Raw genomic sequence first — 27,211 nt, 5'->3', positions numbered from 1 at the left:
GAGGTTTGCGGATTGTTGACGTTGATGACTGTTTGCGGGAAGAGAGGGAAGTTTGTAGCTTTTGTGTCCACATGAAGGATGAATCACATTTGTGCTGGGTTACATAAGATGCCAGCCTTTTTGGGGGTGGTGGGGGGGGACTCTGTTTCTCCTGCACTTTAATTCTGTCGCTTCACATTCAGACTCTCTGGTTGGCATGTAGCCTTGGTTTGATTGCCAACTGAGAAAGTGCTACGGCTGTATCAGGATACCTGTCGTAAGGTGACACACTCTTTTGTCCGGCGACTTCCTTTGAGCACACTCTGTCGAGAGACATCTGGACTGTTGTTTAACTTTGCTGTCTCGAGCACAAACAGGTGTTTTTGTGACTAAATAAATGGATTAACCAGCAGACGCAGAAACAGTTCCACTCCAGACTCCAATTTTATGCCAATTTTTTTTTAACCTTGTGCCGTGTGTGTAATGCTAGAGATATAAATAGCCTTCCTCAATAAGAAGTGGAAGGAAGGGCACATGCGCAGCAACCTTTGTACGTTTTGTTACAGGGCATTTACCTAATTTGTTTAATGTAATGATTTGTAATCAGAATTTTAAAAAGTAGTTTGTATAAAGTTGCTTTGAGGCCTTGTGGCCTGTTGACTTCAGTGATGTGCAAAGGTACTTTAAAAAACTAGTCAACTTATTATTCCTAAAGGAGAGCAGAATATTTTTTCATCACTTACTCACCCTTATGTTATTCCAAACCTGGCTTTTTTCCCCTGTGGAACACAAAAGATGAAATTTAATGTATAGAATATTTAATTTCAGTGTATACAATGAAATTCAATGGGATCAAGTGTTTTTTGTTTTTTGTTTCAAAATATCTTTTGTGCTCCAGAGGATAGAGAATGATGAACTGTGTCATGAACACATTTTTTTTTATTTATTTTTTTTTTTTAATGAACTATGCCTTTAAGGAAATGGTGGATAATTAGGCCGTTTTAGGGACCACCTGACCCCCAACTTTTTTTAAATGAGTTTTTCAACCTGGATTCATAAGAAGCTAATAATTCATATAAAATGGCAAAATTTTAAGACATGGCATGTTTTGGGTTGTACAAAACCATGCAAACCAAATCTAAATGTAATCATAAATCTAGCTAACCATGATTGTAATATGAAAAATAAAACCTATGAAAGTTGTACCTTTTCTCACCATTCATGTCATAATATACAATTTTGCTTTCTTTTACGAATTCTTATTTCTTACATAAGTTGTCATAAGAGTGTGTTGAAGATGCGTTCAAGAACAGGTGGCCAAAGCACAACGGAATGAAATAAATACTTTCTTTTTCAGTTTTTAACTTGATCCAGTTATATAATCAAAAGTTTGGGGTTGGTACATGTTTTTTTAAAGAAGTCACAAGGCTACATTTTATTTGATCCCCAAAAAAACAAACAAACAAACAAAAAAATCTTAATTCTCTATTTGAAAATATTTTAAAATGTAATTTATTTCTGTGATGGTAAAGCTGAATTTTCAGCATCATTACTTCAGTCTTCAGTGTCACTATATAAATGCATTTATTTGAAATAGAAATCTTTTATAATATTATTAATGTCTTTACTGCCACTTTTGATTAATTTAATGCATCCTTGCTGAATAACAGTATTCATTTCTTTTATAAAAATAAATCTTACTGAGTCCAAACTTTTGAACAGTACTCTATATAGTTTTTTTGTTTTGTTTTCGTAAGCACAGTCATGTAAACTCACTTAGACTTGATAATCTTATGAGAATAGCATGTCTGTAAAACCAGGAGTTTTCGTTGGAAACTGTTAGAGGAGTTTTTATTCTTGAGGAGCCCCAGATGCTCAGTACATTATGTGATATGATGGTGGCTCCTAATTTAGCCGCAGTCTTATCCTGTATGGATGAGTAATTGTGTCCATAAAGAAGGTTAATCTTCATAACAGGGGAACATAAACCAGATCTCTCTGGATCCTCTTCTGTTTCAGCACAGAACAGGGGAAGAGAGTGTTACTGAAGCTCAGAGCAAGGAACTTTCTTTGGGTCGGAAGAATTTAGTGCCGTTTCTGAGAAAATAAATATTACGCTTCAATTTGCTCCTCACAGTTATTGTCTGGTCTAAGTAAGGGCAGTCAAAGTAAGGTGAGGTTTTGGAGACACTTATTTTAGACCAACTCTCTGCAGTTCCCTAGTAGGAAGGTCTGGACAGTTAGGAGGGAAAGACAGCATTTCGGGAATGTCTCAAAGTTTCCGGAACAGTTCACCTCAGAACTTTTCGAGTGCCGTCTTGCTCCATTACTATTCTTGGAGAGTCTCAGGTAGCCATGGCTAAGAGTTTGCACCCAGCTGTGGTTTAAGTGCTCTGTGAGAATGGGAAATAATCAGGAGACCTTTTAACCTCCTGTCCGCACTTTTTCCCTTCTGCCTCGCTCTCGCACACATACACACTTTTGGGTTTTACTCCAGACGTCCCTTGCCAGCCTGGGCTCAGCACTTTAAAAACCCAAACAAAACAAAATCCTCTGCGGGGGCCCTCGGTGTCTAGGGAACCGGGCAGCTCCACCTCACACTCAGCGGCAGCAGGGCTCCCTGATCTGGCTTGGAGCTAGACTTTGGCTGAACTTTCACTTTTGCCTGAAACAGTTATTATTAGTGACCTGAAAACCTCCAGGAGGAGTGGAAATGGAAGCCAGATGCCGTTAGTGGCTGGAAAACGATATTAAGCTTTCAAATGGTGCCCATGGGGAGGGAGACTAACATGGATTTCGATGTTGGGGGGGTGGAGAAATGGTGACCCCGGTGCTGCTCTGCTGATTTGTTCTGCCGATGGCTCACGCTTATATCGCTACAGACTGGGGGTGGGGTTTGGGGAAGGGTCAGACCTCCAAATTTGCTTGTTCACGGGGGTATGAGCGCTATCGTTAGCACTGATCGTACATATGGCAAAACATTGGTGGTTTCTTCAAATGTAGGTCATGATGATTTAGCTAAATTGTAAAATATTTTTTCCCCCAGATTTGAATGATGTTCCATATTTCAGTATTTGTTTTTGTTTATTTATATATATATATATATATATATATATATATATATATATATATATATATATATTTTCCCCCAGGCTTTTAATTATATTCCACATCTGTCTTATTCTGAAATGGCTCAAAAAGGTGATATTTCTTTTCAGTAGAGTCTTAATTAGTGTCAAAAACTAAAATATTAATCTGAAATTTGGTAAAAATCTAGTTAAAAATAAGAATTTTAATGGAGCAAGACGGCACTCGAAAAGTTCTGAGGTGAACTGTTTATTTTGAGTTTATTGAAATTCAAAATTTGAGTTAATACAATGAAGGCGATTGGTTTAATCAACAGAAACTCAAAATTATTGATAAATCATGAAAAATAATATATATAATAAATAATATAAATAATATAAATATAAATAATAAATAATATAATCAACTTTTAATAATTTTTTGTATATATACACACACACACATATATATGTATATGTATATATATATATATATGTGTGTGTGTATATGTATGTGTGTGTGTATATATATATATATATGAAGAGTTTCGTTGCAAAACGAGATAACATTTTCATAACATTTGTCAAAACATGTTTATTATTATGTTATCATGTTATTATTTTGTTTTATGGTGCTACTTAGCTGTATTTTTTAAGTTATGAAGGTTTAAATCAAAACAAACCAACTGCAGTTGAACTGATATTAATTGGAATGCACAACCAAAAAACAAGATTTTTGAAAAATTAAAAAAACGGAGTTATCTCGTTTTGCAACGAAACTCTTCATATATATATATATATATATATATATATATATATATATATATATAGAAAATCAAAATATCCATCTTAACTCTCTCTTTCTTGTGACCTAAAGAGTGGTATTGGTTTAGTTATGGAGGAAATTGTTAGTTTGGATCCAGCTTGTCATTTTCTTAAAATTCAATAAATAAATAAATAAATAAATAAATAAAAAGCAAACCAAAAAAGTCTCAAACTTCAATTTCCATTCATATTAATTGTAATACTGCCCCTTTAATTCCAGCACTTCCTCATCCCCTTGTTCTCTCTCTTTATACAAAATGTCTGTGCAGCCTCCAGCGAGGTTCTGTCTCCAGGAGGGTAATTATTTTTAGCAGGAAGTGTCTGAAAATGGACTGTACTTGGTCAGATGTGTGTGTATGTGCATGTGTGTGTGTGTGTGTGTGTTGGCCCCTGGCTGGCTGGCCTAGCTTGCAGTGAAGAGAGATTGGCGGGATGTTGGTGTTGTTATTAGTCCTAACAGCAGCCGGGCAGAGGATGTGCTCTCCTTGGTCCCGCGGGATATCAGAGACAGATCCGAGGAGATCAGAAGGCCGAATATATCAGGTGAATTTCAGCAAGAGGGAATGAAAATAGCAGGCTAGCGGAGGAGCCTTTTTGCTTATTTATGGGAATGTCACACCTGGCCTATATCGACGCAATCGCATTTTACACTTATTATTGTGCTACTTCCAACGTTTTCATCCTTTGGTGGTCAAAGGGGATTTTTCTTGACCCTTTGTGGTTGTTCTTCTCGCCCCTTAAATCAACATAATTTGGTAAATCGCTCTTGTATCTGTATGATTTCCCAAAGTTACCCAGTGAAGTTATAGTCATCAGTCTGTACAGGATTATTTGAGGTGTTTGCCTTCAGTTCAGCTGGACTATTTCTTTTGGCAGGCCGATATGTACATCTGACACTGATGGCTTCCCTGGCCATCAGCCAGAGAATATTTCAAACAACTTGCTTTTAAAAAGACCATTGTGCGTCCTGGGAGTTACAGCATAATTAAACAGACTTGAACTTCTCCGCGCAGAAACAAATCACTATAAATATCGACATACTGAAAAAGGCTTTGTGACTGCGGTCTTCCATAAATTTGTGCATTTTGTTTTAGTTATTACATAAAGTTAATCATATCTGTATTTCTTGTGCTTTGTTTTACACGTGTAGAAGCATATCAAGACTTTTTTCTTTATCATTTTGTGCCTTTTGTACATTAAAGTCAACATGAAATCAAAATTGACCCTGTTTACTTTAATAAACATTCCTAGTTGTTTTTGTGAAAATTTGTGAACAAAATCAGTGCACAATGTTAAATAAAATATATATTATAAAACAATATGTAAGAATATGAAAATATGTATGACAACAGAACATTTCTGTTTGTTATATTTTATTAAAACATCTTATTCTTAATTAACATGCTCTGCCTCTACAACGATTTTGCTTTTTGTTTTATCACATAGAATCCAGTTTGTATGATCAGATCAGATCAGATCAAAAAAAAAATAAAATAAATATATATATATATATATTATATATATATATAACAATAATATATATATATTGTTTTGTCTTTTTTTGGAGATTTTTTTTATAAGAATGGTGTAGACAAACTGGCATTTGAAAAAAAAAAAAAAAAAAAAATTCTGATCTTAGCAAAACAGAACATCCAGTGCTGATGGTACGATTTGAGACCTCAGCCCACCTAAAACATCTCAATCCCTCATTTACCGGTCTGCTTTATCTTTGCGAGCAATCGGGTGGTGTATATTCTTTTTTTAATCCAGGACTTTCACTTACACTGAGGTATTATCTCAGTTAAACACACGTCCGCACACAGATACTCATTCCAAATGCATCCAAGACCTCCATTATGGAGAGATGCATTATCTGCCATGCTGGAATGTGCGTATTGTGGATTTACATGACCTGCATCAGAGATAGAAGGGGGGGAAAAAATGGGAGTTGGTGAGTCAATGAGTAGAAGCGTCGTGTTTTGCCTCGCGTTACTTCAGTCTGTAACTTCCGCTGGTGTCTGAGTCATTGGTCCAACAAGTCTCTGGGAAATATGTTGTGCATTATTTATGCTTCTGGTAGATCCAAGATTTAAACTACTGATCTCATGCTGATTCCAAATTACAGGATCCATCTAGAAATGTCTGATAGCAATCTGTCTTATCCAGGAAGTTCAAACAAGTTCAGAATCATTGGAATGTTGTTTCTTATATTGAGGATGACAGTCACGTGACCAAGGTTTAGAATCCGCTATGTGCACAGAATATTCTTACGAACTTCTGCAAAAATATAAGCCAGCTAGAAAACTTAAGTCAGGCCTAACATTAATTTAGTTGTTCAAGTGTAAGACGAGATGAAATAGATGTTTAAAGTTCAGCACTGTGACAACAACAGCTGAGCATTGTTGCGTCCCTCAGTGTTCCTCCTCAGCAAAATTCAGTTGTACCATCAGTTTTCACTTTCCCAACCAATTACCAACAGTGAAAGAAATGGATCATAAATAAAATGGATCATCCGTTTCTACACAAGATATTTTGGTCTTTCTGTTTAAAAGTTGTGATACTTCACTCATATGTCTGTATTGTTATTTGACATTGGTTCACTTGCAATTGCTATCTTCCCAGTATCTCTTGTTCTTTCTTGATTTCTAGTTCCTTTGCCCAAATTGACAGGCAGCTTACAGCTTTAATGAACATCAGACACAGAAAGTAAAGTTCAGCTTTTTTTTTTTTTAACACTTGAGCGATTACATGAGACATGATACATTAAGTCGTTCTATAACTTTTAACATACCTTGTGATGTTCCAAATGATGTTCCTTCTGAGCGCCAAAATGGTATTTGTTTGAATTTAGTAATAAAATATGAAATATGAAACCCTACTCTAGAGCAGGGTTAGCACTGCAACAGACAACCAATCACGTGCCTTATATTCACATGCTTTGAACAGTCATGGAAACACCTTGCATTGTCAGTAAATTCAGTGTTTGAAAGGAAAAATGTCAAATGCTGACAGAAAACGTGTCAGTATGAGTGAAGAAACCGTTTCATTCTTACCTTTGTAGTCTGAAATGTTAATTCAGTATAAACTTGATAGTATAGTCAGCAATACGATGATGCGCAATGCTTGAGATATGTAAATGCGTTGTGTACTATGTTTATCCAATCAATGACATTGAAACCGCAAAAATGCAAATAAGAACGTTAACCCAGGTTTAAGGAATGTACAATGTGAAACGTCAGCTTTAGGCCCAGGATTAATTGTTAAAGGGATAGTTCACCCAAAAATGAAAATTTGATGTTTATCTGCTTACCCCCAGGGCATCCAAGATGTAGGTGACTTTTTTTCTTCAGTCGAACGCAAATTATGATTTTTAAGTGCAACCGCTGCCGTCTGTCAGTCAAATAATAGCAGTGGATAGGAACTTCAACTATAACAGTAAATAAAACTTGCTTAGACAAATCCAAATTAAACCCTGTGGCTCGTGACGACACATTGATGTCTTAAGACACGAAACGATCGGTTTGTGTGAGAAACCGAACAGTATTTATATCATTTTTTACCTCTAATACACCACTATGTCCAACTCCGTTCAGCTTCCAGTGTGTGAGGTCTGATCGCGCTCTGACAACGGAAGCGATGTCTCGCGCTCATTGAAGTATATGGGCGAGACATCACTTCCGTCGTCAGAACGCGTTTTTTGACCTCACTAACAGGAAGCTGAACGAAGTTGGACATAGTGGTGTTTTAGAGGTAAAAAATGATATAAATACTGTTCGGTTTCTCACACAAACCGATCGTTTCGTGTCTTAAGACATCAATGTGTCGTCACGAGCCACAGGGTTTAATTTGGATTTGTTTGGATTTATTTACTGTTATAGTTGAAGTTCCTATCCACTGCTATTATTTGACTGACAGACGGCAGCGGTTGCAGTTAAAAATCATAATTTGCGTTTGACTGAAGAAACAAATTCACCTACATCTTGGATGCACTGGGGGTAAGCAGATAAACATCAAATTTTCATTTTTGGGTGAACTATCCCTTTAACACCAGAAAAATATGAGCAGTGTGAAACGTGAAGCAAGATAACCCAGGATTCCGTTTACCCAGGGTTTAGAATGACCCAGGGTTAACTATTTAAAGTGTGAAAAGCCCTATTGTTTCATATCAAAAGTAACAGAGCACAATGCTTATTGGGATGTATTGGATGGGAAGCAGTCACTCTACAAAGTTTTGTTCATTCATCAACAGAAAACAGCATAGACTGGAAATGCCCAAGCGGGCTTATCGGAAACCAGGAAGTAACTGTGCATATAGCAAATTGATTCTCTTCAAAATCCAAATGCGAGAAAAAATTGTTTTTGGTTTGTAATCCGAATCCGCCATAGTACATAATTAAGAACGATAATCTGAGATAAGTGATGTGAACGGGCATGAAGAATAATTTTCACACTTGAATTGCACCTCTGAGTCCAGATCTTAAATTCATTGAAAGTCTTTGGGATGTGCTGGACTAGACTTAACAGAGTGCTTGACTCTTGCATTGTCAATACAAGATCTTGATTGATCTTTCCATTAAGAGGTGCATCAATTTTTGGCCAAGATCTTGTTGAAGTTACAATAGTTGTCATTTTTTTAGTTGTCATTAGCCTTTGGCGTCTTTGTACATCACGTCTAGCCAGTGAGTCATCATGTACTGCTTTGCTGACTAATCCCACTGCCGTTTTTGGCAAAGTTGGGTCTAAAAAAAAAAGTAGGGGGTAGTACTTGTGCATTCACGAGAGCGTGTATGCGTTTGCATCTGCCATTGTGTGTGTTTGTGCGTGTGTGGTCGTGCTTTGGCAGCGTGAGTTTGTTGCTCCCGGAGGCATGCTAGTGAAAGCGGACCCGTAGAAGGAGAGGAGCGCTCATGACGGTACTCGCTGGGAAAACCGCAGGCCAGACGAGCTGATTGGACTGTGCTGTGACACCATGTTTCCCATGTTCTGAACAGCTTTCACTGGAAGCTGGCCAACACAGAGGGGGACCCCTCTCTTCTGCTCTCCGCCTCTTTATTTCTCTCCTTTCTTGCTCTCTTGTGCTCCCTCTATCCCATTCAGACTGATGTTATTGAGACGAGAGGGTTGCTGAAACTGCAAACCGGCCTTTGAAATGGAAAACAAATTTAAGAAAACAAGCATGGATGGATTTCCACACTGCTTTTCTCATCTATATCTCCTCCCCTCCTTTATTTGTGCTGGATGGAAAGGGAAGTGTTGAGAGGTTTGATCCTCATAGCCCTCATGTCTTTCTAAATCTGTATTACTGGCTTTCTTCAGTGAAACACAAATGAAGATATCAAGAATGTTGTGATCCAGAACTACATTGGACCCAGTTGACAATTATTGTTTGAGACATTCTTCAAAATATCATCTTTTCTGTTACACATTTTTAGGTGTACAAATACCTTTTGGTTCCATTGTAAAAACTGTATTATTTCTGGTATTTTGGTCAACCACTAGCCCTCCTCCATCTTGGGTGAGGTTGTTTTTGTGCTAGTCACGGTGGTAATAACCCTCCATAGGTCACAGAGATTATCAGCCATTCACAGATGCGCTCAGATTAATTTAGCGTCGATGGGCTTAATTGTACTTGCAGCTCTGTCGCTAGGATATAGACATAGCTGGGCAGGTGCATAGCAGGTATTGTCTGCGTTTCAACAAAAACAACGACATTGAGGTGGTCATTCATCCCCACAAACATAATCGAAAAAGAGCTGGCAGGGAAGGCCCATTTAGAAACGGCTCTGATAGCGTTCTGTTCGCAATAAATACTTAAAGCATTCGGAGAGCTCAGTCTGCGGGCTGCAGCGCATTTCATGCATTATTGAGGTTATGAGGGCTGAGGTGTTCTTCTGTCTCGCAGACAAAGACAAAAAAAAAGGCTAGAGGCCTTTTGTATCAACGCTTCCAGAGCATACAGTGAGTTATAGTATGCATCGATGATGTATCGATGAAGATGGTACTGTGGTTTTTAGTAGTCAGGATCAATACCAGAATCAAAACCAATATTCGTTCTTGATAAGAATAAAATAAGAATAAAAAATATGATATTGAGTTTATTTTAAATGTAATTCATATTTTTTCACATTTTAATTTAATTAGCTAATTAGATTAAAATAATAGAATGTAATAATCTTCAGATATTTTGCAATTAAATAAACATTCAGTAGTAAAAAATACTAAAAAAAAACCTAAAATGAAGAATAGAGCCAATATTGCTGAAACATTCATTCATTCATTCATTCATTAAAATACTACAGAGCCCTAAGTGTAACATGGTGAAAAATGATGTGAGAAATTTCTTTCAAAGCTTTTTTGTTCACTCCTAAAACCTTTGCCGTGCTAGACTTCTGCGTTCTCCCAAGAAACTTTGTTCTCACGCAAGACTTCTGCGTTGCTCCAAGAAACTTTACTCTCGCACAAGACTTCTACGTTCCTCCAAGGAACTTTGCTCTCGTGCAAGACTTCTGCATTCCTCCAAGAAACTTTGTTCTCGTGCAAGACTTCTGCATTGCTCCAAGAAACTTTGCTCTCGCACAAGACTTCTGCGTTGCTCCAAGAAACTTTGCTCTCGCACAAGACTTCTGCATTGCTCCAAGAAACTTTGCTCTCGTGCAAGACTTCTGCGTTGCTCCAAGAAACTTTGCTCTCGTGCTAGACTTCTGCGTTCTCCCAAGAAACTTTGTTCTCTCGCAAGACTTCTTCGTTCCTTCAAGAAACTTTGCTCTCGTGCAAGACTTCTGCGTTGCTCCAAGAAACTTTGCTCTCGCACAAGACTTTGTAGGGCCTCGCTCGACAGAACTTACCAATGACTTTATCAATGAACAACATGATTGAACAAAGCTTCATTTGGTCCAAAAGATCCATTTCCTGACAGGAAACACCTAGCCTTAACAGAAGTGATGACGTGACTTCTTTTAACAAAGGACTCTGTCTAAAGGACTTCTTAGCTCATCAGCAATAAACTAATCAGAACCCATCACGTGGATCTGATCACATTAAATCTATTGATTCTCTCACAAAACCCTCTTGTATTATCGGACGGAACAGGAAAACACCCATCAATGGATTTAAAGACGAATCTGTCCTATCAATACCTCCCTTGTGTGAGCAATCCATCCTGACCCGGTCACTCGTGACTCCGGTCAAAGTTTAAACTATGCTTAAGGACTCAATCTTGAATCTCAAAAGGGACAATTGTCGATTACTTAAAGTATTAACTATATCCAGAATAACATTTGCTATGATGTGATTACTAACATGTTGGATTCAATGCATTATATGTTTGTATTCCTGTATGCATCTTCTTTCTCTTATAATCATTGTTTTTAATTAGGTCAGTCTAGTAATATGTGTGGAAGAAGTGTGTCATGTTTGAGCTCTAAATACAGAGTTTATAATTCTCTGTAATTCTGTGTGAATGAAACATTGAAATTCAGTATCAGGAAAATATTAAGAAACTTTATAAAGTTGTTAATAAAACAGGAGAATGTTCTGCAGATATCACGCGATGTGATCAATAGACAATAGACAAGGCGTGTCTAATCTCCGTAGCAACGTCTCATTGGAGGATCGCATCTGAAGGATGGAGCCAAAATTGCTCCCTTAAAACTATGCTGTCCGAACAAGCTAATGTCAGAAATAGGTCAGAAAGCGCTCGAAATCGGTCAAAAGGTCGGTCAGAAGTCGGACTGAAGCACAGTCGTGGAAGCCCGGTAGCCGAAGCACCGCTACTTTGACCACAGCGGAAAAGTCGCATGGGTCATTGAGAACTGATTGACCGGGGCTGATTTTCCATCCATTTCCTCAACCATGAGCCGCGCCGCTGATCATTCAACAGCCGTCACATCCAGACTCCAAAACACTTCGTGAAATATCTGACCAAAGTCTCCCAAGAAGAGAGCCGCTCAAGCCAGACGCTCAGAACAGTTGCACCAGCCAGCAACATCCTTCAAAGCTTCCGCGCAACCCACAGGGCTTTCCCGAGAAGACGTCACCTGAAAGACAGCCAATCCAGAACGGGATTCCGCTGTACACGAGTCACGGAACAACCCGATTACCTCAGCTGTCAGAGCAAACGCAGGTACAAGCAAACTTCTCTCTCTCTTGCTGGAAACTGGTGAAACTCCTTTAAACCTAAAGAATCAAGCCAAAGCTCTGCTTTTGTGATTTTCCTCAGGTTATGAGTTAAGTTAGCACTGAACTTGGGACTTTTCATGACTCATATCAACTCCGCGAACGTGTGTGCATGTATGTATGTATGTGTGTGTGTGTGTGTGTGTGTGTTTAGCCTTAGTTTCTTGTAATCATTAGAAGTAGTCAATAAACCTTGTTTTGATTTTCACATATACGAGTTTCTTGTGCTGTGTCAAATTACTGCCTTAAACGTAAAAGATCAAGTTACCTCTTGCTTATAATATAATAATTACAATAATAACAATAATCATAATAAAATATTGTTACTGTTGGCCACAGAATAATATTTTATCCAGAATTGGTAAAATACTCTAACCTCAATTTTCGCTGGACGAATAATTGATGAAGTGTTAAATATTAATTCTGAATCATTTACAGTGAATCATTTACAGTTGATTCAATTCTTATTCCCTGTAACAATTAAATTGAGCTAATAAATAGGCTAAGTCCTTACAACTTCTACATTCCCCCAAGAAACTTTGTTCTCGTGCTAGACTTCTGCGTTCTCCCAAGAAACTTTGTTCTCGCGCTAGACTTCTGCGTTCCTCCAAGAAACTTTGTTCTCGTGCAAGACTTCTGCATTGCTCCAAGAAACTTTGTTCTCGTGCAAGACTTCTGCATTCCTCCAAGAAACTTTGTTCTCGTGCAAGAATTCTGCATTGCTCCAAGAAACTTTGCTCTCGTGCTAGACTTCTGCGTTCTCCCAAGAAACATTGTTCTCGTGCAAGACTTCTGCGTTGCTCCAAGAAACTTTGTTCTCGCGCTAGACTTCTGCGTTCCTCCAAGAAACTTTGTTCTTGTGCAAGACTTCTGCGTTGCTCCAAGAAACTTTGCTCTCACACAAGACTTCTACGTTCCCCCAAGAAACTTTGCTCTCATTCAAGACTTCTGCATTCCTCCAAGAAACTTTGTTCTCGTGCAAGACTTCTACGTTCCCCCAAGAAACTTTGCTCTCGTGCAAGACTTCTGCATTCCTCCAAGAAACTTTGTTCTCGTGCAAGACTTCTACGTTCCCCCAAGAAACTTTGCTCTCGTGCAAGACTTCTGCATTCCTCCAAGAAACTTTGTTCTCGTGCAAGACTTCTGCATTGCTCCAAGAAACTTTGCTCTCGTGCTAGACTTCTGCGTTCTCCCAAGAAACTTTGTTCTCGTGCAAGACTTCTGCGTTGCTCCAAGAAACTTTGCTCTCGCGCAAGACTTCTACGTTCCCCCAAGAAACTTTGCTCTCGTGCAAGACTTCTGCATTCCTCCAAGAAACTTTGTTCTCGTGCAAGACTTCTACGTTCCCCCAAGAAACTTTGCTCTCGTGCAAGACTTCTGCATTCCTCCAAGAAACTTTGTTCTTGTGCAAGACTTCTGCATTGCTCCAAGAAACTTTGCTCTCGTGCTAGACTTCTGCGTTCTCCCAAGAAACATTGTTCTCGTGCAAGACCTTTGCGTCGCTCCAAGAAACTTTGCTCTCGCACAAGACTTCTACATTCCCCCAAGCAACTTTGTTCTCGTGCAAGACTTCTGCGTTCCTCCAAGAAACTTTGTTCTCGTGCAAGACTTCTGTGTTGCTCCAAGAAACTTTGCTCTCGCACAAGACTTCTACGTTCCCCCAAGAAACTTTGTGTTCTCGGGCAAGACTTTTGTGTTCCGCCAAGAAATTTTGCATTCTCGTGGAAGACTTCTGCGTTCCCCCAAGAAACTTTGTGTTCTCATGCAAGACTTCTGCGTTCCCCCAAGAAACTTTAATTTCTCGGGCAAGACTTTTGCGTTCCCCTGAGAAACTTTGCATTCACTAGCAAAAGCATTGAAATACACTTTTTCCTCCCAGGTCGTATTAAAAGTTTTGCGAATGAACATAGATTTTCTCAGGGGTACGAAGAACTATTTCCGTGAGAATGCTAAATTTTATGAGTCCAAGCCAAGTGTGCCGCACAAGTCCTAAAAAGTGAAGCCAAAACGTTTCGATCGTCCCCTGGATGCAGTATACAATGCAAATTACACTACAAATAATTTTTTTTCCAAAAATGTTTTGTCTTTTTATGTAGTTTTTATCTCGCTGATGTAAGTTCACTTATGAACTTACATAAGTGAACTTACATCAGATGTAGTCACTGAGGCTCAAACAGACTTTTTTCAGGATTTTTGGGAGGAGATTGGAGCTTCAAATTTAATTTCTGTGTTTCCATAACTGTTCATTTCACACCGACATAATCAGTTGTTCTGCATTAAACTGTACTGAACGATTCTGCGGGAGTGTGGGCGGGGCCTTGATACTGTGGCTACACTTCACGCTCACAACTGCTCACACTCGGGCTCTGAGTTCACTACTGCTCAGACTCGGGCTCCAAGATGTCAGCGCCATATTTGGACATTGACAGCTTCACTTATCTACAATGGAAGAGTGTGAAAATGTGTCGTCCATATTTTTTTTACAGTCTATGGTCCAAGCACAAAAGCATTGAAATGTAATTTTTCATCCTATTTCCTATTTCTTCCAAATTATTTTTTTCATTACCATGACCCTTTTGAGGCTCTGTACTACAAAATTGCTCACTAACAGTCGGAGACATGACCCGTGGCTGGTTGCATAAACTTAGCCTCTATGTTAAGACTGTGACTTAAGAACTAGTTTGACCAATTAGCAGTTAGTTAGGGCTAGCCAGTCCTACTTTTCAGTCAAATTAGACCGATCTACCTTTTTATGTAACTGACTTTACAAAGTTAAGACCAGTCTTGAAGAAAAAATTTGATGACTTTAAGACTAGTCTAAGCAGTTTACGCAACTGGCCACTGGTATGCAGTGCACAAGCAGTTGTGTGCACTGTGCTTATGTGAGAGTGGCTCAAATTCGAATAATTTCCTGTGATCTCTCATTTGTTCTATCAATTAAAGTGGCAAAAAGGCCCAAAAATAGTGCTCACCACCAATTTATCCTCGTCATATTTTTTTTTTCCCCCATCTGCTTTCGTGTCTGTTTTTGTGGTCTGTGTAGTTCGGTTCCCCAAGCAGTCTCCCATTATGTCGATATTGCATATTCCTTTGACTGTGTTTTGTATTTAGACATGGCACGTAAGCATATTCTGAGTTCAGGGCAGCTCAGCAGATGTGCAATGGAAGGAAATTCACAATCAAAATAATGTTCTGGATAATATGGCAGTGCGGAGTCGTGGGGATGGTGCTCGAGGGGGGGTTGGCGACTCGCTGAACTAAAGTTAGCAGCTATTTTTTTTTGCTGAGTCAGTGTTTGAGTTTAGCTTTTCCACTCCGGGCTCGGGAATGTTTCTGCTGACGCATTCTTAATCCCTTCTTTTACTATACTTTTGTGAGCAGTTATGTGTCAGTTCTTGCGGTTGCTAATGCTACATCGCCACTTTTATATGAAAATAAATGAACTGAACAAGCTTTTTGGGACAAATTCCCACTAAATGAACACCTAGCCTTGACTTTGAGGTGTTAAAAGTGTTTGAATGTATTTACCTTTCAGGGAATCTAAAGGAGGAGTTCTTTGTTGCCTTATCTAATGCTGTTAGAGACCTAGTGTTTGTGTTGATGTATGAAGGTCGGACTTGTGTAGTGTTTCAGATGAGGGTTGATTGACTGAGGCATGCTGAAGGTCAGTCGTATTTCTGCACCTTCTCTAAGGTCACAGCCGGAGATGGCAGAGAGCCAGTACACACATATACACACAGACCAGTGCCAACACAATAGCAGCCAGATTACTGTTTACCTCACACACTGCCTTACATCTTTGCTGGCCTACTGTGTACACACTATTACTACTGCAAGTGCTATACTCCATACTGGATGCAGAACTTGAGAATATAGTGACTTGTAGGCTTCAAGTTCAGTTTTTAATTGTTTTATTAGAGAACACATTCTGTCTCACATATTTGCTATAAAAAAATTACCACTAGACACATAAGAAAGAACTAGTTTCATTTGATGTCATCATTAACATCATAATGTTGCAGCATATATATATTATGCCAAACATCATTTGTTCTCACGTCTCATACTAAACCAGTCATGACCCATTCACATAAAAAAAAGAAGAGGAATGCACAGATATCTCAATTTTAGTTGATACTGAGTAAACCAATAATTATATTCATGTTTTGTCTGGTATTAATTTTATATACTATTTTATCTAAATACAAAAGCTAAAAAATAAAAGTCTGTCATTTTAAATGCCATTGAAAGTGAATTTAGGCATCACAACATTATAATTTATCATTTGAAAATATTTAATATAATATTTAATAAGTAAATAACCAAAAATACGATTAATTAATCTCTAATATAGGCTGATAATCAACGTGGTACTGATATATAGTGCATCAGCTTCAGTGGAACTGGAATATTGCACACGTTGATTCATATACAACTTTTATGATGCTTTTTGTGTGCTTTTTCCATTTTTGGGACTTGACAGCCCCTGGTCTTTATCTACTTTTACTGTACATAAAACAGCAGCTTGCACATTCTTCGAACTTCTCCTTTTGAGTTCTACGAAAGAAAGAAAAGCATACGGGTTTGGAACTACATGAGGGTGAGTAAATGATGGACTGTTCCTTTAAGCCACTGAGCCAATTAAATACAGGCACTGAATTGAATTGTGGTTTGGTTTTGGTTAGGGAATGTTATCTCTCTCATACAGTGTGCTGAACTTTATTTTATTCTGTTTTAATGCAACGATGCGTGTCATCTGGAATGACCCGCCCTCACTCGTGGAGTGCTGTAGCATGTCTCTTCCCACTTAACTTGCATAAAGTTGTTTACCTGTCTTTCCGGTGTAATGCGAGTGAAAGATACAAGAACTGCCTAATCAGCAACTGAAGCGTTGAAGGTCACATGCTAATACAGAGGGAGATTAACCCCAACCGAAAACATGAAGAGTAGATTCGATCAGTTGACATAAAATACCGGTTGAGCTGTTTATAGGTGAAACACAGTCTAGGAATAATATGGAAAGATTAAAGTAATGGTTTAACTGGCTGATAGGTTTTTTGATCCACCTGCTTTGTCACCATCTTTTGTGTTTTTGCAGCTCTATGTGTGTACGTGCTGACTGTTCAACAATAGCAATCATTGTTATATTCACCCCCCACACTTTTTAGTCCAAAAAAATTGCATTGGAATTTCCTGAAATGTCATCCCCATTAAAGCGTCCATGATGCATCTTTGAGGAGGTCTTAGACCTTTCTTACACTGAAAGCGAGTGACTGTTCCTTTAAAACAAGGTTTCTTAGTTTTGTTCAATTCGCAATTGATAATGAACGTGATATTGCGTAGCTTGTCAGTGATCTACGGCTCTGTCTATAAAATGCCGCTCCATTTGAAAGCAGGTGATGGCGATTTCACGGTAATCAGGGAACCGGCTTTACTGACGAAATGCGCGTGACAATCGCATGCGATGTATCGCCCAGGCCTAATTTTTTTGATTCAAAGTTGTGCACTTGCAGTGTAAATGTTTCATATTTTAAATTACAGAGATGCAGTCAGGGCTGGCCCAGGCTTTGTTGGTGCCTTAGGAAAGATTTTAGATAGCACCCCCCCCCCCACCACCAACAAGCCAAGTAATACCTACGGTAAATGCACTGTCATGCATAATTAACACGTTAAGGTGATTATAATCACGTCATGATTAAATTAGTCCAAGTCCAACATAACATTGAACTGTTATGTCCCCCATTAAGTTTTTTTTCCATTGATGTCAACTTTATTATAAACATATTGTAATCTAAAGTACTCCAAAGAGCGCCCCCTTTATAACTGAACTACTATTTTCATCGCCATCGCTCCCTTTATAACTAAACCACTCATTTCATCGCCATCACACAAAGTTCTGTTATAATCAATGAAGCTGTCTACATTGCCTAATGAATACTTACATTGTGTCTACACTTTGTTTGCTATAATGAGAGGATTCAAGTTAGTGGATAGTGGATTCAGACTAACTTAAAGGGTTAGTTCACCCAAAAATGAAAATTCTGTCATTTATTACCTCATGACGTTCCACACCCGTAAGACCTTCGTTAATCTTCGGAACACAAATTAAGATATTTTAGTTGAAATCCGATGGCTCAGTGAGGCCTCCATAGGGAGTAATGACACTTCCTCTCTCAAGATCCATAAAGGTACTAAAAACATATTTAAATCGGTTCATGTGAGTACAGTGGTTCAATATTAATATTATAAAGCAACGAGAATATTTTTGGTGCGCCAAAAAAAACCAAAATAACGACTTATTTAGTGATGGCCGATTTCAAAACAATGCTTCAGGAAGCATCGGATCATAAATGAATCAATTCAACTGCAGTTGGTTTGTTTTGATTTAAACCTTCATAACTTAAAAAATACAGCTAAGTAGCACCATAAAACAAAATAATAACATGATAACATAATAATAAACATGTTTTGACAAAAATGTTAAAAACGGAGTTATCTCGTTTTGCAATGAAACTCTTCAAGTGTCATTGCTCCCTATGGAGGCCTCATGGAGCCATCGGATTTCAACTAAAATATCTTAATTTGTGTTCCGAAAATTAACGAAGGTCTTACGGGTGTGGAATGGCATGAGGGTAAGTAATAAATGACAGAATTTTCATCTTTGGGTGAATTAACCCTTTAATCCTCTGATTGGCCATTGCTTTCAAGAGATCAATAAACATGATTGGCTTCATTGCTCAACGCTGCAAAAACACACTCTCCAGAGCAGAAACACTATGCACTGGAGCATTTGTCAAATCAGTTTCACCAATATGATAATATTAGAGTATCAACTGAGGGTGCTGTCGCTTTCGTTTGAGAGAACCGGGCCTGCCTCAAGTGCACTCCCTTTCATTTTGTGCCCTAGGCAACCACCTATGTCGCCTATGCCACAGAGTTGCAGTGTTGACTCTTTCATTGTTTCAAAGTCATGCGCTTGCAGTGAAGACAGCTTTTTTGATTCAAAGTTGTGCACTTGCATTGCAGATGTTTTATTTTAATTCATGTAGTTGCAGTGCTGACCGCTTAATTGATTCAAAGTCATGCACTTGCAGTGTGGACAGCTTTGATGATTCACTCACACGCTTGCAGTTTAGACAGTCACACAGATACAGTAGTACACACAGTTAATTTCAAAGTCAAATGCTTGCAATGTATGCAGCTTTTGATTCAGAGTTGTGAAGTTTCTGTGTAGACAGCTTCTTTGGGTGTTTTCACACCAATCGATCATTTGTTTTGTTCTGAAACAGGGACTAAATTTGTTACAATGTTGCATTTTTTCGGTTCGGTAACATTTCAAAGCGTACCAAAATTTGTTTATGCAAGTCGTATGTGAGTACAGCTGTCCTCTTATTGGTCAGAGTTCTCTCAGCGTCATCCATCAAAATGATTGACAAGTTCGCTCCATGAGCTTATTGTGGCTTCGTTTGTAACTTTTGAGACACACGCACACACTATATGAATGTAGCCGTCATTCCAGCTGTTAAATTATATACTACATTCATATTAATACTGCGGCAAATTCAAACATGCTCTCTCTGGATCTCCCAGCGCTGTCTAGTAGGCGAACTGTGTCAAGCGAGACATATGCAAAAAAAAATGAGATCACCCCTTTACAGAGGTCTTGGTACGTTTGTTTGGTCCACTTTTGGTGCACACCCGAGTTCAATTACTTCATTCGCACCTGCCCAAACGAACCACACCAAGGGGACACAGAACTCTAGTGCGATTCAACTGAACTAAATGAGGCAGGTGTGAAAGCACCATTTGATTTGACCCTTTGTTGTGTCTTTGCTGTGTAGACTATTTTGTTGATTCCCATCACATGCATGCACTGTAGACAGCTTCACTGACACTTGCAGTGTAGACCGCTTTGTTGATTCGGAGTTGCACGCTTGCAGTTTAGATAGCTTTTTTGATTCACATTTGCATAACAGTGCATAACAGTTTAATTGTTTCAAAGTCAAATTCTTGCAGTGTATACAGCTTTTGATTTGGAGCTGCGCATTTACAGTGTAGACGACTTCTTTAAAGGTCCTGTTTTTCGTGGTTTTTTGAAGCTTTGATTGTATTTATAGTGTGCAATATAACGTGTTCATGTTTCGCGTGTAAAAAAAACACAGTATTTTTCACATAATTTACTTATCTGTATACCGCTGTTTCCACTGTCATAAAAACGGGCTGATGACTTCCTTGTTCTATGAAGTCCCTCCTTCAGAAATACGTAACGAGTTCTGATTGTGCCAGCGGTTCCTGTGTTGTGATTCGACAGCAGCTTAGCGCTCCTTGCCCGGAAAGGTCACGCCTCTTACCATAACGTGGAGATGCACGCGCTCAGTGTTATTGTAAACATGTCTTTAATTTTACCCTATCAATTTGAGCCGGAATCAGACCCGGTGATTGGACTGCGGGATGAAAATAACAGCGTTTCGACGACATGATGGCGACAAACACACTCTACAAACGCAACTCTTGTGTATTCCTGTGGGCAGAGGTTAGTCAAAAAACTGTTTTAGTGACGTCATTAAAGAAGGAAGTAGAGGGATGTAGTCCAAACTGGCCGTTCGATGTAGGTGACTTCTGTTAAATAAAATATCTCGCTTGGCATTGAACTTTGAGCTTTAAAATTTTACAGATTTTATTTATACTCTAACAACAACATTACACACTAACTAAAGTTTGAAACATGGGATCACGAAGAACGGGACCTTTAATTCAAAGTCGCGTCTTTGCAGTGTAGACAGTTTGTTAATTCCGAGTCACGTGCCTTCAGTGTAGACAGCTTCACTGACACTTGCAGTTTAGACTGCTTGTTGATTATAATTGAAGTGTTCTAGTTTTGCGATGTCATCTGCTCGTAGACTTGTTCTTATTGTGTTCGCTAGTGAATGAGAACAACAAATCAGAACAATGCAGCTTGGCTTCTCTGAATCAGTCGGACTACACTGTAATATCTAGTTCAGGTCACCGTCTGCGCCCCCAGCCCTCAACAATTAACCGCTTGTTGTCTTGTGAAGAACAAACACCCCCTTCTTTCTTCTCTCTGCCCCATTATGCTAATTTCCAGTTATGATTCTGAGCATCTAATTAATTCAGTTTACAGCAGATATTCCAGGATAAACAAACCTTGTATTAAAATGCAAATATGCAGAAGAGTTTGTGGTAGTTAGATGCCAGACTCTGTCATGAAATTCTTGAAAGATAATGCAGCACTTGTGCTCTTTTTTTTGCACAGCACCTCGCATGCTGAACGAATTCTTAGGACTAGCCATGTGTGTTTACGCTGAGGGCAGATTTGTTTCCTATGGTGCTTTTCTCGCTGCGCATCACTTCGTATTCTTTTCCCGGAGACCTTACAATGGCACACACTGTAAAAATACATATATACACACAAAAATAAAAAAAGGAAAAATTAAGATAAAAGTGTCGTTCATTCTAACGTTCATTAAGTGTCATAGACATGCTGTACAGTAGTAAACAATCCTCATAACAAACAGAGTCTGACGTATACTTTTGTGGAGTCACTAATTGTTTTTTTCTTTACTCTGGACAGTAACATTAACTCAGCCGTTATCCAGAAAGACAAGATGATCTCTGCGTCTTTTGTCATCCAGTCTTAGGCCGGTCGAACTGTTTGAGAAACAGTTCACGTCCCTCCCAACCAGTGATCCACTCCCCAGACGTCGCCTCCACTCCCAACCGGAGATATAATTGCCTTAATTAGTTTCTCTAAAACCCATATAGCATTTGAGGAATGCTGTTATCAGTGGTGGACGAAGCGGAAATGTATGTATTTGCTTGGGGAAACCTAAAAGTTTCTGGAGGTAAAGAGAAGCTTCACTTTTTCTCGATAACAAATCTATTTATTTTTTTTGTGAAGTCCGGATTGTGACAACATGCAGTACCAACATGCGCTCTCAGACCCCCTCAGATTCTTCCAGTGCTGACTGAAAGCCTCTGAAGTAAATTGCTGATCTTGTTGCATAATAAATCAAAGGCGGAACGATGGTGGTTTAAAGAAAGAAAGAATGAAAGAAATAAGAAAGAAAGAGAGAATAAGCTCTGGGCTTGTTCTTGTTCCTCAGCTTTAATGAACTGCGCTGTAAGCCCTTGAGAGCTCTGTTGATAGCAAACATGGCGTGTGAGATGGTGAACCGGTCCTGGATTCATTACAGCCGTAGGAGCGGCTGATATCCCGAGCCCTGTGGACCGACCGGTCCGCTCTGACGAGAGATAACGCTGATCTGTGAGAATGGATATACTATCCTAATGAGAATATTGTGTCAGTTGTAATCCCAATCCTGTGACTCCGAGAAGCCTTCAAACAATTTCAGTTTAAAGATGTGTAGCGATGTTCCCATGTTAACAAGTTTACAATTACTCGAATTGTTAAGATGCTGTAAGACAAATCAGGTCTGACAGATATTATCAGTGAGATTTAGACTGTCTAAGAAACGTTTTTGTGCGTTTTAAGCAGTCACTCCTGATGTCCAGCCTACAAAACAAGTTTGAATTAGTAATGCATGTACAGTCTGTTAAACCGCCTCAAAAAACTCCTGCCCTCCCCAGCTGGTATGAAAGGGAGTGTTCTTCTGTCAACAACTGGGACATTGTTGCACTGAGACGACCCAAATGTACTGCATCATAATCAGCAAGCCCCCATAATGCTTTGAGTGTCTCTTAATTGGATGGAAATGAAGTCTGGTCTGTAGTTTGTCCATATCTAATGAGACTCAACCCCACGGTCCCTTGTTATTCACAGATTTTGTGTATGCGAGCGCGTCGTGCGTGTGGTTGTGCGTGTTCCCAGGGGTTGCAACAGTGGGCTCTCACATTATAAAGCTCTGTGAATGCGGTGGACTTGATTGGATACCGCATGCCACAGTGTGAAGTTTCTGCGCTATCACAACCTCCCGCAAACAATATTACTCAAACGCCTTTGTCTGATTGTTGCTGTGTGATAGTGGATCTTGACGGCATGCCAAAACCTTGATTTGCAATTAAGCCATCTAAGCTAACAGAGACAGGAAGATTTAGTGTATCATAGACTACTGACACAAATGCATTGTTCGCGCAGTGCGATTAGGTCATTGTTGAACTTTTTCAGACTGTGTGTGTAATTCAAGACTCAGAACAAGGAAGGAACTGAACAGATCAGACCATGTCGTAATGCTTGTGGTTTGGTAAATGTTTGAATCAAACTTGAATCGGTTGTTTTTCTTTTAAAAAAATGCATTCAAATACCTGATAGCTTGTTGTAAATGCAATTGTACACTATAAAAGTAAATACAGAGACAATTACAATCATAAATTAAAGGATTAGTTCATTTCAGAATAAAATTTTCCTGATAATTTACTCACCCCCATGTCATCCAAGATGTTTATTTCTTTTTTTCTTCAGTCGAAAAGAAATTAAGGTTTTTGAGGAAAACATTGCAAGATCTTTCTCCATATAGTGGTGACGTATTACGTGATCACATTGGAAAGGTCAAGCGTGATGTAGGCAAAAGTACCGGTCCAGTGTCCAAGTCAAACGCCCTTTACAAAAAAAGGTAAAACAACGATGTCAGATTTTGGACGAGAAAATGAGATGGAGTTTTTCACCCTACTGCGGTACTTCCGCCTACGTCACATGTGACCTTTCCAATGTGATTACGTAAAGCGTGGCGCATCACAGAGCAGTGCAAGATGACTATTTGTGGTTAAAAAAGTGTATACATTTTTATTTATTTTTTTTAGAAAATGACCGATCGTTTCGCTAGATGAGACCCTTATTCCTCGGCTGGGATCGTGTAGAGCCCTTTGAAGCTGCATTGAAACTGCAGTTTGGACCTTCAGCCTGTTGGTAACTGTTGAAGTCCACAATATGGAGAAAAATCCTGGAATGTTTTCTTCAAAAACCTTAATTTCTTTTTGACTGAAGAAAGAAAGACACAAACATCTTGGATGACATGGGGCTGAGTAAATTATCAGGAAATTTTAATTCTGAAGTGAACTAATCCATGATTTGTGTAACTTTCAGTCATTAGTCATCCTGCTTAACAAAAACCGTGTCATCGCACTATTTCTTTGGAGCTTGTTGGACATCGTCTGGGGTATTTTGGCTTATTGAACATGTTGAATTGGTGTCCGTTGGCGTCAGCGCCATCGGTAAGAGAGAGAACTCTGATTGGCTGCTCAGCTTAGTAAACAAGTCAGTGCACAAGGATAAAAAAGCGAGCAAAGAAGTCAAGACACCATATCAGCGTAATTGATATTCAAAATGGTAAGCAAACGCTGCTTTGTTTACAGTTTGTATATCTGCAGTCCTAGTTGCGCTTTCTTCTTTTGAATGATGAATATAGGCTATTGATACTGATATAGACAATTATTTCCTTAAACACTGCTTCAGAATGCACGTGCTTGTTAACAGTCGCCTGTAATCATTTTGATGTTTTCAAGCGCAGTTTTTTGACCGAGATGCAGCCTACACAAGGCGGCAACACAGTCAGCTTTTGTCACCGCTAGTTCTTTGACGTTGACTTGGTGTGTCACGGCCTTAAGAAATATTTTCCATTTTTCCTATTTTATACTATTATTTCTGAACATCTAGGTTATGTTCAAGTCAGGTTTACACAATATTTGTCTCTATTTCTTATTTCTGCAAAGATATTTAACAAGTGAATTTGCTTTTTACACATTTACACATTGTTGACCACTTCCAGTGTGGTGTTCTTGGGATAGAATTAGTTAACTACAGTTAAAAAATTATCATGACTCATTTAAACCTAAAATACTATTTAAAACTTTTGGACTACGTCAGGGAACTGCGCTATGTCATTTTTTTAATTTGGAAACCAGTTTTGTAAAGTTTGTTTTCAGGCCCCCAAACGGCGTTGTTGTGTAAATGAATGGCCAAAACAAAAAAAGTTGTCTGTTTTTAATTGAGAATGGTTTTGTATAAACGGCCCCTTCATTAGCTTAGTTACTCTGCTAACACTGAAGTGATGTGTAATGAAATTGCTTAAGTACAGGTTTCTTTCTTGTACTAATGTATTTCCTTTTGAAATAGGAAGTTTGTGTGTGAGACTTATCATATTTTGTCTTAAATATTCAGTAGAATTAAGAAACATCACAGCTATGAGCTAGCGCTAGAGCTACAGCATTGCTATGAGCTGTTTTGCTACTTGCTAATCACTTGCAGGTGGTTTGAGGGGGCAAATATTGTATATTTAAATTGTGTGTTATTTGCAAAAGGTTACTTTTATTGACAAAACTTTAATGTTGACTTCATAGGTCAAGTTTCCCTCTGCTCATTGTTCTTACGTTCTTACTCCCCAAGGAGCAATTAAATCATCGTTCACAGGACCGGCACTTCAGGTCTGAGGGCACATTGACCCATTTATGTGAAAAACAATATTAATATGGTTCTTCATTTTGTGGGTAAAGTCACACATCAATGGCGCTATGCCCTTTGCTTTACTCTTACTAACTCCAAAGCATCAGTTAAGGGGTCAAATGCATTATTCAGTCTTTAGAGGTCACAAACTCGAACTCAATGTCGAGGGATCTCTTTTCAGGACATGACAAGGTTAAGTTCAAACTTCTGCTGCCAAATCTTTGGCTTAGGTGTTTAACAGACCCCACTACAGCGTACACAGAGTCAGAGCTCAAAGCGGCGGGTCAGCGTTGAGATTAGTTGCTCACACAAAGCAGGTTTGTTATAAATGGTAGCAGCAATAGCAAAGACTTTGATAAAGGGCTTAACGGCTATGCCGGCGTAAAAATAGATTAGCTCTATCTGTGCTAATGGCAGCCGTTGGTGCCTTTCAAAACACACACATACACACGCACTTGTCTTTATTGTTTTTTTCACCTAAGTATAAAGTCATACCCTTCAGAAATCAGGTCACCTTTTTTTAGACCAAATGATTAAAGGACAAGCTATAAAAAACCTCAAACTGTAAAATCTTTTTGGCTAACTCGAGTACACGGGACATTTTTTTTATTTTTTATTTTGGGGCTTTTTACAACTTTTTTTAAAAGGGCAGTGAGGAGGAAAAATCAATCTCTGTTCCACACAAAAATGCCTCAGTGCCACTTTTGTGTTGCCGTTGACTTTTTAAAAAAGTTTGAAACTGTTGGACGCTGTCTGGTGGGGTAGTGCACATGCTCCAGCATACATGCAACTTACTGCCTACTTCCTCGATACTTTGTAGGGCTGCACGATATTGGGAAAAACTATTATTTTGATATTTTAACACCAAAGCATTTGGGTGTAAACCATCCTTATAGGGCTGAACAATTTGGGAAAAGCTCCTGTTCACTCTTTACAAGAACAAACTCAAGCCTCTTTTAATAATCAAAGTGAACAGAGCCCACTTGAGTTTCATAGGCCATATTCCCACAGTTTTTGATCCAATCAATATAAAAGAATGTATACTATACTAAAAAATACTACAAAATAATAAAAATATAGTAATACTATTGTACAAAAGAGTTAAAAAAGTATTATAGTATAATTGTAAAATCAAAATACTATTATTTGTTCTTAATTTCTTCATTTTCAAATGTTAAAACAAACTTTTGCTTTAAAAATCACAGTAATCATGATTTGACATATTGATTTTATATCATGCAGTTCTTAAAAAAAAAAAAAAAAGAAACAGGATGTTAAATGATAAAAAATATAGGGCCAGATTTCACCTATTGGGAATGGAATGAATCATGAAAAGTGGTTGTTTCATATCAGAATGAAGCCAGGTTGGAAGAGTGGAGTTAAAAAAATAGGAGGGCTTGATGTCATCCAAACTGATGAGTTGTTTTAGAGGTGGTAAAAATAATTATATTTTGATTTACATATTTTTTTTATCGAAGATGGAATAATGTGCAATGACAATGAATGATGTTTTTTTTATTTGTGTTCGCTTAACCAGCTTTTCTTGCTAACAGAATTATAAACCCATTTGTTCAGAATTATATCCACCATTTTTAGTTACAGTACAGCTCCCATGACAGAAGTGTGTCTGCCGTCCTCTCACCTGTGTTAGAATCTTGCTTTGTTTTTATCTGTTCCTGACTGCCTCTGAGCTGTTGACCCTCTTGAGTGCTCAGGTGCTCTGTGGCACAGCGACACTGGCAGTTATAAA

The 27,211-nt window shown here is 38.5% G+C and overlaps 1 protein-coding gene across 14 annotated transcripts in view; it reads left to right on the top strand.

The window, feature by feature from the left end:
• cux1a (cut-like homeobox 1a) overlaps positions 1-27,211 on the top strand; it is a 145,588-nt gene that overhangs the window by 10,206 nt on the left and 108,171 nt on the right. Inside the window, exon 1 of one of the 14 annotated variants that reach the window (XM_048180806.1) lies at positions 3,895-4,412. The exons of the other annotated variants lie outside the window; for them this stretch is intronic. Coding sequence (XP_048036763.1) covers positions 4,302-4,412 — 111 coding nt within the window. The 5' untranslated portion in view covers positions 3,895-4,301. Of the gene's footprint in view, positions 1-3,894; positions 4,413-27,211 lie in introns of those variants that run through there. 14 annotated transcript variants of the gene reach the window in all.

Source organism: Megalobrama amblycephala, linkage group LG2 (genome assembly GCF_018812025.1).
Source record: "Megalobrama amblycephala isolate DHTTF-2021 linkage group LG2, ASM1881202v1, whole genome shotgun sequence".
Lineage (NCBI taxonomy): Eukaryota > Metazoa > Chordata > Actinopteri > Cypriniformes > Xenocyprididae > Megalobrama > Megalobrama amblycephala.
The sequence above is the reverse complement of the archived record's forward strand: the minus strand, read 5'-3'. Positions and strand labels throughout refer to the sequence as shown.